This window comes from Abrus precatorius, unplaced genomic scaffold, assembly GCF_003935025.1.
Source record: "Abrus precatorius isolate BTA unplaced genomic scaffold, Abrus_2018 Scaffold9, whole genome shotgun sequence".
Lineage (NCBI taxonomy): Eukaryota > Viridiplantae > Streptophyta > Magnoliopsida > Fabales > Fabaceae > Abrus > Abrus precatorius.
The window spans coordinates 19383170-19394852 of NW_020874439.1; the positions used below are offsets into that span (position 1 = coordinate 19383170).

At 33.7% G+C, this 11683-nt stretch overlaps 2 protein-coding genes across 5 annotated transcripts; both read left to right on the top strand.

Annotated features, from left to right (window-relative positions):
• Nucleotides 1-2626: 2626 nt before the first annotated feature.
• Nucleotides 2627-8280, top strand: LOC113849229 (ethylene-overproduction protein 1). 4 transcript variants are annotated; one of them, XM_027478978.1, is made up of 4 exons: nucleotides 2627-5333; nucleotides 6081-6372; nucleotides 6457-6766; nucleotides 7459-8280. In XM_027478978.1, the coding sequence occupies exons 1-4, from the start codon at nucleotides 3289-3291 to the stop codon at nucleotides 7686-7688; spliced, it is 2877 nt and encodes a 958-aa protein (XP_027334779.1). In that variant the 5' UTR covers nucleotides 2627-3288; the 3' UTR covers nucleotides 7689-8280. The 4 variants fall into 4 exon arrangements, 3 of the variants coding, with proteins under 3 accessions (XP_027334779.1, XP_027334782.1, XP_027334780.1); XR_003502085.1 differs by having other exon boundaries at nucleotides 2772-5333; nucleotides 6473-6766; nucleotides 7459-8195; XM_027478981.1 differs by having other exon boundaries at nucleotides 2772-5333; nucleotides 7427-8238.
• Nucleotides 8281-8856: 576 nt separating this feature from the next.
• On the top strand, nucleotides 8857-9691 carry LOC113850938. The gene has a single exon (XM_027481447.1). The coding sequence runs from the start codon at nucleotides 8903-8905 to the stop codon at nucleotides 9689-9691; it is 789 nt and encodes a 262-aa protein (XP_027337248.1). The 5' UTR covers nucleotides 8857-8902.
• Nucleotides 9692-11683: the final 1992 nt, after the last annotated feature.

Consider the following 11683-nt stretch of genomic DNA (forward strand, 5'->3'; position numbering starts at 1 on the left):
AACATGTACGAAATACAAGTTGGAGGTATAATATGATGTTCTAGAAATTAATTTGGTAAAGTCATAAAATGACAACAATAATTCAAACAATTTTCTCCTCTTTTTCACTCTTAAATTGATGAACAATATTTAGAATTTCTATCATTCATTTGAATACTTGTAAAGAAACATTGATATTTGAGAAAACTTTCAAGTATTAGATAAGTTGAATTTTATCTAATTGGAACGTCTAAAAAGATATCAAGTGAGGTATCAACACCACTAAATTGTTTCATGCATTCTTTTAATTTTATTTTATTTTTTATTTTACTTTTAGAACCCTTCACATAATTGACATTTTTCCTAATTTTATGCAAAGTTTCATTTACTACTTTCAACCCTTCTTACATAGTTAGATTCAAAATGTGTGCATAACAACATATATGAATAAAAAATTGTCCATTACATAAAAAGTTTGACAAGGCAAGTTGACTACAACTCACCCTACTTATGCTAATTGGTTATATGAGTTGATTCATCAAGTCAAACCCATTTTAGCATTGTTAGGGTAGAAGGTCCCGCAAATCATAACATGGGTTAACTCCAAAAAACAAATAAAAGTTAGTGTGACAGTTGAGTTCAACAATATATTAATTACTAAGAAAAATAATAAAATTTAAATAAGATTTAAATATTTAAAGATAATTTTCAATAAGCATATAATCTATATTTAACATTCACACAAGAGTACGTTAAATAGTGGAAATAAAGAAAAAAAATTAAAAGAATATCTTATATTATGAAAAATTACATATCAAATATCAAATAGTAAAAGTTAAGGCTTAAGTAGCTGAATTCATATGTCATATAATGTAACTTACATGAACATGATCATCTATTAAAGATTCAATTTAAGCCTCATTCACCCTATAACAATGCAAACCATATTTATATTGCATAATTTAGCCACAAACCACTCCTATAAATACCAACAAACAATTGTCCATTCTTGCCTTTAATCACCGCCAACTTCTACATTTAATTAATTTTATTATATCTTACTATGATTTGTCTTGAGGATTAGAAATGAAATAATTCCTTTTGTAGCCATATGCACCAGATTGTTGCATGCCAAATTATTATTCATGCTTGTTTTGTAGTGTTGATTCTTTTATTAACCCTATAAATTGATCAAAATGTTCCTTATCCTCACTGTGTATAAGTTGTTACTAATCCTATCCAATTTAAAATTTCACACCACATTTTTTGGGCCTTTGGACATATGAAAAATGTTATTTAAACATTCTCCGAGACACCCACGTGTAAGGCATAAACACTTGTTGTATAACATTTCCTTTTAGTAAATTTAACTTGAAGGAATCATATCTTGTAATAAGAGTCATAATTTTCTACTATTTTAATGGGAACATAAGTTTTCTTTATTATTGTATATCATTTTTAAATATTTTACAAATACCTATTTTTATATTTATAAAAATTATCTTAATTTTTTTTTATATTTTTCGATTATGAACTTTACTTTTTAGAGTTTTATTTCTTAAATTTATGTTATTAATATATATTGATTATTAACATTTAATTAATTTATTTTTGACTTTATATGATAAAAATATTATTTTAAAATAAATAATATTTAAATTTCTTTAATTTTATTAATTTTTACCATTTTAATACATAACATTTATACTTATAGAATTAAGTCAAAATGATTTTATTGTATATACAATTATTTACAAACTTATAAATTTTTTCTTGAATTATTTAATTATATATATATATATATATTATAAAATAAAATACATGTAATTTCCCCATATTACTAAACTAATCCATTAAAAATTTCAAAATTTATGTTAATTTTTACTCTTAATTTAACAAAATTTCGTCAAACTTTTTATATCAACAATATTTAATAAATTTTAGTTAATAATAATAATAATAATAATTAAAAAACGTGTTAAAGAATATATTTAAAATCTCCACTTAATGATAATGGCAGCATAAATATGTAATATTTGGAGGTCATAGCAAGGAAATGAAAGATTATTAATTGAAGTGGGAAAGGGAAGGAAGGGGATAAAAATGAGAAGGATGAAAGTCATTGACAGCTATCATCAATAAAACACCCAAATAATATGCTTTCATCACACGCGTTTAAATCAAAGGATAAATTATCTTCCCTTCACCTTTTATTCTCCTATCGACCCGAGACTTGCGGGCCTGCCAAGATTCAGAGAGAGAATAACAATAAAATGCTCAAAGTATACAATAATAATTTATTTATATTAAAATTTTATTAGAAATTATAAAATATCACAAACTATAATACTTTAATAACATTAAAATTTTCTAATAAAAACTTTTAAAATTATTAATATTTTACTATGCATCATTTGACATATTCAAACTAAATATTAAAAGAATTCTATTGAATTTCTTGTTTAAGAGAGATCAAATGAAAATTTTAAATATTTATGAAGTATAACTAAAAAAATTAAAAAGGAAACGAATTAAAATTGTAAATTAATTTTTAACTAAAAGAATACTTAAGTTAAAATATTATATATTTTTCCTTGATGGCACTTAAAGAAAAATATTTAAGGTGAATCTTTATAGGATACTATTTGAGAATAACGTACTTCCAATTCTCTCTCTCTTACTATCTCGATTTGATTTGTCTATATTCAACAAATAAAAAATAGAGGCAATTCCATAACCAAAGTAGAAATAGAAACGCCATAGAAAAGAAAAAGTGGCAAATTTAGATAATAAGAGCATACAAAAATACAGAGAGAAGAAGAAGCGGGGAAGAGAGAGAAAGAAGAGAGAGAGAGAGCGTGGCCGTTTCAACGGCCACCTCCATCTCCACCTCACCACACCTAGTTGTCCACTCCTCCATCGTCCTTATTCTCTTCCACCCTCCCTATTTTCTGCTTTCCCCTTTTCCTCCATTTTCTCGGAAAATTCCAAAAAGAAAAATAGAGGGAGGGGGAAAATCTGGGTTAGCCACACCTCACCACAACACACAATCCTTCATAAAAAATTAGCCGATTCGTTCCTATTCTTTCATTCAGCCTGCATCACCGTCGAGTTTCCTATTTCCCCCAAAACATTAACCCTACGGTGCTTGCAGAGCCAATCCGAAAAAATAAAATAAAATCATAAACTCTTGTTTCTTTCGTTTTTGTTTCAACTCATCATCCAATGTCGCCACCGTAGAAACTCCGTATATTTATTTATTTTGATAAATAAATTGTTCAACTCGGAGAAAGAAGCGAAGAAGAGAAGATGCAACACAACATCTTCGCCACAATGCGTAGCTTGAAGATTATGGACGGTTGCAAAGGCACTCAGGTCTACGCCATCAATCCTTCCGGCACCGGCGCCGGCGCCGGAGCCGGAGGAGGACTCGGCGAGAAGCTTCTCCAGCACATCCACGACCACATCAAAAATCAAACCCTTCGAACCAAATCGGGTCGGAACTTCCAACCTCCGAATCCGACACCCTCTGAGATTGTCGTCTCTGAGGGTTCCCTCCTCCCTTACGGCCTCCCCATGACGACGTTTCTAGAGCCCAAAATTGAGCCATCGCTAAGGCCCGTCGATTTTGTCGAAACCCTCGCCGGTGTCTACCGGAGGATCGAGGATTGCCCGCAATTCAACAGGTCGGAGGTTTTCCTGGAGCAGTGCGCCGTCGTGCGTGCTCTCGCGGACCCAAAGCTGTTCCGCCGGAGCCTTCGGTCCGCGCGGGAGCACGCCGTGGACGTGCACACGAAAGTTGTGCTCGCCGCGTGGCTGAGGTATGAGCGAAGGGAGGACGAGCTCATTGGCTCGTCCTCGATGGATTGTAGCGGAAGGAACCTGGAGTGCCCTAGGGCTACTTTGGTTCCTGGCTATGATCCAGAGTCGGTGTATGATCCCTGCACTTGCACGCGTGGGGATGTTGATAATGAGACAGTGATGATTGTGGATGATGAGGAATGCTCTACCTCGGAGGAGGAGGAGGAGGAGGAGGAGGAGGAGGAGGATGGTGACATGTCGTTTTGTATTGGGGATGATGAGATTAGGTGTAGTAGATTCAACATGGCCTCGCTTTCGAGTCCATTTAAGACAATGTTGTATGGTGGATTCATAGAGTCGAGGAGGGAGAAGATAAATTTTTCGCTGAATGGGATTTCGGTTGAGGCAATGAGGGCTGCTGAGGTGTTTAGTAGGACCAAAAGTTTGGATCATTTTGAACCCAAGGTTGTTTTGGAGATGCTGACTTTGGCGAATCGGTTTTGTTGTGAGGAGATGAAGCATGCTTGTGATGTGCATTTGGCATCTCTGGTTTGTGACATGGAGGATGCCTTGTTGCTCGTTGAGTATGGACTGGAGGAGACCGCGTACCTGCTGGTGGCGGCTTGCTTGCAGGTGTTCCTCAGGGAGCTTCCTGGTTCGATGCAGTGTTCGAGTATTGTGAAAATGTTTTGTAGTCCTGAGGGTAGGGATAGGTTGGCTTTGGCAGGGCATGCGTCATTTGTTTTGTATTATTTTTTGATTCAGATTGCAATGGAGGAAGAGATGAGGTCGAATATGACTGTGATGCTGTTGGAGAGATTAGTGGAGTGTGCGAAAGATGGATGGCAGAAGCAAATTGCGTTTCACCAATTAGGCGTTGTTATGCTTGAGAGAAAAGAATACAAAGATGCACAGCATTGGTTTGAGGCAGCAGTGGAGGCAGGGCATACTTATTCTTTGGTGGGAGTTGCAAGGGCCAAATATAAGCGTGGTCACACGTATTCAGCATATAAGCTGATGAACTCGCTTATTTATGATTATAAACCAGTTGGCTGGATGTACCAGGAAAGGTCTTTGTATTGTGTTGGGAAGGAGAAACTGATGGACTTGATCTCTGCAACTGAGTTAGATCCAACACTTTCCTTTCCTTACAAATACCGGGCTGTTTCTATGCTGGAGGAGAACAGGATTGGACAGGCCATTGCAGAAATCAATAAAATACTTGGTTTTAAGGTTTCTCCAGACTGTCTTGAATTGAGAGCTTGGTTCTTGATTGCCATGGAGGATTATGAAGGAGCCCTTAGAGATGTTCGGGCAATTTTGACATTGGATCCAAATTATAAGATGTTCTATGGGAATATGCACGGGGATCACTTAATAGAACTACTCCTTCCGGTTGTTCAGCAATGGGGTCAGGCTGATTGCTGGATGCAGTTGTATGACCGATGGTCCACTGTTGATGACGTTGGTTCTTTGGCTGTTGTACACCAAATGTTGGCAAATGACCCAGGGAAAAGTCTTTTACGCTTTCGGCAATCTCTCCTTCTTCTAAGGTGAGTGTAATCCCTACACTAATTATGTCTCATTTTAACATTTGCATGTTCTGATGTAGATTCTAGTCTGACTTCATCAATTTTTCCCAACCAAGAATTCTCTGAATGAATTGTCTACTGTGGGTTGTAGTTTGCTTTCCCTATTTTAAGTAAGGAGAGTAATATCTAAATCTGGCTAGAAAGGTTTGGGTGATTCTTTTCTTTTTTAACTGACCATATATATATCTGGATGGAATTCATGTCTCTATTTGCTGGTAAATAAATCAGTTTATAGTCATATTTTACTATGTCAAAAACTCAATAAGAGAAAATTGTCACATATCCCATCCATCAAGGCAAACTATGACAAAAGATGGAACTGCAGAACATTTTTTTGATGTACTGGCCTGGATCAACATTGAAGTAGTAGTTACTACCTTATTATGTAATATCCCTAAAACTACCTATTTTTTATGTAGAATATATGGTGTTGTATGTTGTAGTCCAGGACGAGTACTCTAGTTGTTATTGTATCTTCACTGCCTGCAGAATGAATGGAAGTCGATATCTAATTTGCAAAATTGGTTGGGTGTGTTTTAATAAAAATTCTATTTTCTTGTTTATTGTTTAGTTATGTACTTCTCTTAAGTTTCTAATTTTAACCAGTGTTGATTGTGATTAACTTAGGATAGCTAATTAATCTTAGTCCTGGTTCATTTTAATGCTGGAGCTTGACAGTTAAGGTGTTGATTTTCCTGAATCTTGCAGGTTAAATTGTCAAAAGGCTGCCATGCGTAGTTTGCGGCTGGCTAGAAATCATTCTACTTCTGACCATGAAAGGCTTGTCTATGAAGGATGGATATTGTATGACACTGGTCATCGTGAAGAAGCATTAGCAAAGGCTGAAGAGTCTATTTCTATTCAAAGATCATTTGAAGCTTACTTTCTTAAAGCTTATGCTTTAGCTGACTCAAATCTTGATTCACAGTCTTCAAAGTATGTGATCCATCTCTTGGAGGAAGCTCTTAGATGCCCTTCAGATGGTCTTCGGAAAGGACAAGTGAGTTTTATATTGTTTGGATTAAACATGTCATGTTGATTTCATCACTGATGTATTTATTTTTGCTGTTCTTTTAACTTGTAGGCACTAAATAATCTAGGGAGTGTCTACGTAGACTGTGATAAATTGGACCTAGCTGCTGATTGCTACATGAATGCACTCAACATCAAGCATACACGAGCACATCAGGGGTTGGCACGTGTATATCATCTTAAAAATCATCGCAAAGCTGCCTATGATGAGATGACAAAGCTTATAGAAAAGGCCCAGTATAATGCATCAGCTTATGAGAAACGTTCAGAATATTGTGACCGTGACATGGCAACGAGTGATCTTAGTATGGCATCACAATTGGATCCTCTAAGGACTTATCCCTACAGATATAGAGCAGCAGGTGAGTTTCGTGTGAATGGTTCTATTATTCTTTGTTTTCTCCTTGTTTTCCATGGGTTTGTGGGATGGTAAGGGAGGGGAATTGTATCTGTGATTGTAATTTGTAAACCATTTTTGTGTTTTAAATATTTTCTGTGGCAGACAGATGCTTTACTTTTCCTTAAAAATTATAGTAGTTTGTAACTTTCCTTCAATTTACCAAGTAAAATTAACTGTATGAAAAACCAATGCTTCTATCCTGCTTTCTTTCTTTGTTTATATACCCCAAATCAAAAGTTTTTGTTGGCACCCTGTATGATTTAAGTGTCCTTTCAGAAAAAATGCTCCTTGTCTTAATTTGTGGCAATAAGCATGTAGTTTCCTAGAAACATCATATCCCAGAAGGATTGTAGGAGATGACATGTGGATCTTGCACAGTTGTGCAGTAGAAAATGAGCATCAGGCATTGATTTACATGCTTAAGGAATATCATTGTAGTTCATAGGTTTTATGTTCATAAAATGCCTATCAAATCATACATTATTGTAGCGTACATATTTGTTTGGGTTTGTTTATCTTATTTGGATTGATCAATTATGAAGCGAGAGATCTTGACTTTGCGCTTAGTATAGAACCTTTCAAACCTTTTAGTGCAATGTTTTTCTGCTCTGCATGTACAAAGCTCATCAAGTTCTGACTCACTCTGTCTGCCAGTTTTAATGGATGATCATAAGGAAGCTGAAGCAATAGCAGAGCTTTCAAGAGCCATTGATTTTAAGCCAGATCTGCAATTGTTACATCTTCGAGCGGCTTTTTATGATTCAATGGGTGATTTTGTTGCTACAATCCAGGACTGTGAAGCTGCCCTTTGTCTTGATCCTGGCCATACTGATAGTCTTAATATTTGTAATAGAGCACGGGAGCAGGGTAGAGAACAAAAGTGAGAGTTTGGGAGATTAAAAAATCGGGTTTTCTGAGCTAGTGTTCCTGATGGGGGGACAAGCCTATTCTTGCCAACCTGTACTGTTTTACTCATGAAGGTTCAATAGTCATCCGTGCTATTTATCTGTTAGATTTCGTCTCCAGAGATGGTATGGTCTATATTTCTGGAGAGTGAAACCGCAGAAGGGAAAAGAAAAATTAGAAAGGTCATTTGGATTGAAACTGAAGGGGAAGTAGAGGAGCAGGATAGCTTGTAAATATATGTAATGACCTGTGTTTTTGTCAGAGTATGGTCAAGTAGTACAGACAGCTGCTTCTATGCTCCAGTATGCCACACCAGCAAGATTGGTGATGAGTTACCAGTTAGACAAAACATGTACATGAAACCAATTTGTTATGTAAGTCCAAGATTTAGATATTTAACATTATATTTTTGGCTCAGCCATTTGCCAATTCCCATTGTGTTATAACATTTTTCACTGTTCTCTGTTGTATAAACACAATTTTCCCGGGCGACCCTTTTAACATATATCCAACCTAGTATTCAAGTTTTCAGCATTTCATCTGCTTAATCAATCTGTATGTGTTTTCCCTTAATTTTTTTTTCTTTTTTTCATTATTACTATTTTGTGGATAATTAATATTGTTTCGAAAAGTCACAGCGCCTTGTAAACCATCATGGACCATGTAGAACGCGAGTGCCAATTGAGAGAATGATGGATACTTGACATCTTTAAACATTCGTTTGTCATTTTTCCTTTTTATGCTGCATCAGCTACCCTGAGCTTTTCTTAAAACTATTATATTTACCATTTTGCTCTAAGTGGATTTTGGTCGCCTATTTTGCGTCAACACCATCGAATAATGAGATTACCAAGGCCAGGAATTTCCTATTCTGGGAAAGCGTAGCTTAATTTATCTTGTAAGTTCTGGCTCCTTGCTTTTGTTGAGTCTTCCCACGTGGAAGGAGGGCTTTTCAACACACCTGTGACCAATTTAAAGCAAGACCTTAGTTATAATGATTTTCACGAGATACCCATATGTCCAACTGTTATTATTTATTCCCCCAACTAACTAGATGTGATGTCCTCTCTAATACAAAGTTTTAGAATCTTCTGTCAAAATTATCTAAGATACTCGATCTAGTTATTGAAGCTTGTTACATGGAAGACAAAGAAGCAGAAGAATAAGGAGGAGGAGGTCTTGGATCGAGACCATGGATTTGAAACGTCCTAGAAGGCTAAATTTAAATGCACCACTTCTATCAACGAGGCGTCTTGGTAATTCACTTGTTGCTGATACATCATGCTCATCAAATTCAGTAGGGGGTATCCAAAATACAAGTGAAAGAGTCCCATTTTCATGGGAGAAAGCACCAGGCAAGCCAAAAGATATCGAGAGCCGTGATGACACCCACGACGGTGGCACGCCGCGACTAAGACTACCACCATGCCATTGGTTTCCTCCAAAAAAGGCAGCTGCGGCTGATGTAGATAATGGTAGCAGTGACGAAGATGACAACAAGGATGATGTTTTTTCAGATGCTATGGATGTTTTTTCTCTATCAGAGGCTTTAGATATTGTCCAAAGGAAATCAGAGACTGCTCACAGTGACAACAATGATGGGTTGAGATTAAAGCTGCAAGAGTCTAATGGATACCAATCTCCAACTTATATGATCAATCGCTTTCTTCCTGATGCCACTGCTTTGGCTGCATCTTCTACTTTGCATTTTCCAAGTAATTTTGAAGAGAGAGTTTGTGATACTTGGAGTTATCCAGAGTGTTATCCTTCAGGGTCAGCTAGGCATTCATATGCTTCTTCTCCAAAGGGTTGTGGCTTGGAACTTCTCTTCCCTTGGAGGATGAAGCATAAGCTTTGTACCATGGAGAGTCCTGTCTTGCCTTGCTCCACTAATGTGCAAAAGCATCCGCGCAACTCAAAACAGAAGAAACATCATCGTTCATCGGCCTACATTCCTTGTACAAACGTGAAAGATGTTTGATGGGTAGAGCTAGTTCTTTGATTTGTTCATTTTTCCTTCATACAAAATCTTTATTTTATATAAATGTGTGTATAAAATATATATTATATATTATGTTACCTACTTAAAAAGTATGCGTTTGTTGTATGCCAATTCTTCATCAGTTCAATAGAACATGACGAAAAAGTCGACTCTATGTGTGATAGCAGGTGCCTTTCTTGAAAGCCAGCAATGTGTTCGGGTTGAATGCATTTGTTGTATTAGGTTTGCATAAAGGTTGTAGAGTTAAATGATTGATGGTTTTGTGCAAAAGCAAATCAGCTGATTTTATCCACATTGGTGCGAATAATTTTAAAACAACTGCAACTAACTGATAAACTTTGGCTCATTTGAAAGCATTGATCATCAAGGGTCACATTACTTGATTTTGTTATTTGTTATTCAGCTAGCTCCATGAATTTTATTAGTGTTTTCAATTTTGAATAAAAGTGGTCAAATATAAATCAAAAAATAAAACTATTTCAAATTATAAAGTATAGATGATTATTTTATGTAAACAATGTATTAAAGGTAAAAAGTATTTAACTCTATAAATAATTAAAAATTAAATTTAAAAGAAAAAGAAAATAAGAATGGCATGTTTTATTTCTTTTTAAGGATGAGTAAATTAAAAAAATTAAGAGTCAAGAGCACTTCAAACTCTTATCTTGATTTTCAAAATATTTAAAGAATTTTTTTTAAAGAGATAAAAGTTTTAATTTTGAAGAATAAATGTCTTAATATACATATAAATAGACTTTTACTTTATATCTTTAATGTAAGACTTTTAAGTGAAGATGTGATTAACTGTTAATCAAATTGTCATTGAAAGTAAACATAAGTTAGCTCACTTGTTGGAGACTTCTGACTTAATCTACATCGAACATAGGTCAAACCATGCTTATTTAAAATGATATTTTAAAAAAATCATATTACTGGATATATATAAACCACATTGAACCTTTTGGTATATCAGTTTCATCATTTTAATATTATGTGCGTGTGTATATGTTTCACATTTTTTAATTTTATTATGCAATAACAACTTATTTTTAATTTATAAATTAATTTTTTTATTTAATTAGACCAAATTTATTGATGATTATTTTGGCTACAACTTGTGATTTCAAATTCATATTCATTCTTCATGTGTGAAAATTTGAAAAGGAAAAGGTAAAATTTTCAGTACTTTTTATAATTAAGATATCCTCTCTTACATGTAAAATAATTATTACATATAATTTTATATCAGTTATTTAGTTAAAAAAAAATATTAATACATTTTAATCTTTAAAATATCAAATGAATCATTACCATTGATTTAGAAAAGATATAAAATAATCTTTTAAGTTTACAAGTATCATAACAAACACAAAAATAATATTTAATTTTTTTATACAGACTTTATCATGTCTCAATTTTATTACATATACACTAGTTTACAAAAGAATTAATTGCCTTTATAATAAAATATTACTTTTCTTTTTATTTATTTTATCTAACTGAATAACTACATTTTTTAAAAAAAAAAGTCAACTTTACATTTTATTCATTTATTTTTCTCTCTCAACCCAACTACTAAAATAATTTATGTATTTTTTGATCATTTTTTTCTTCTACTTCTTTCTACCTATTTTCTTTCCTTTGTATTTTTTTCTAGATTCAAACATTATAATTTAAGTGATTTTTTTAATCTAGATATAATAAATATTTTTAATAAAAATGTTTCTAGTTTCCTCTCTTATCGTATGCATATCTAGGATGAAAAGTTTGTTATTATTTTTATATATAAATTATTATATAAATCATTTTAATAATTTGTGTTATGATGCATAAATACTTCAAAATTAACAATGTATCTGTACAGTACCAATACTAGATATTTATACATGTATTATACAACTGCCTCGATATAAAAAATTGTGTTACCTTCAAATGTCTTAATATACAATTTTTTTAATAATAAATGAATTA

Coding starts and splice junctions, on each gene's coding strand:
- LOC113849229 (XM_027478978.1), top strand. CDS start 3,289: ATGCAACACAACATCTTCGCCACAATGCGTAGCTTGAAGATTATGGAC. Junction 6,373..6,456: donor ATGGTCTTCGGAAAGGACAA/GTGAGTTTTATA, acceptor TTTAACTTGTAG/GCACTAAATAATCTAGGGAG. Junction 6,767..7,458: donor CTACAGATATAGAGCAGCAG/GTGAGTTTCGTG, acceptor TCTGTCTGCCAG/TTTTAATGGATGATCATAAG.
- LOC113850938 (XM_027481447.1), top strand. CDS start 8,903: ATGGATTTGAAACGTCCTAGAAGGCTAAATTTAAATGCACCACTTCTA.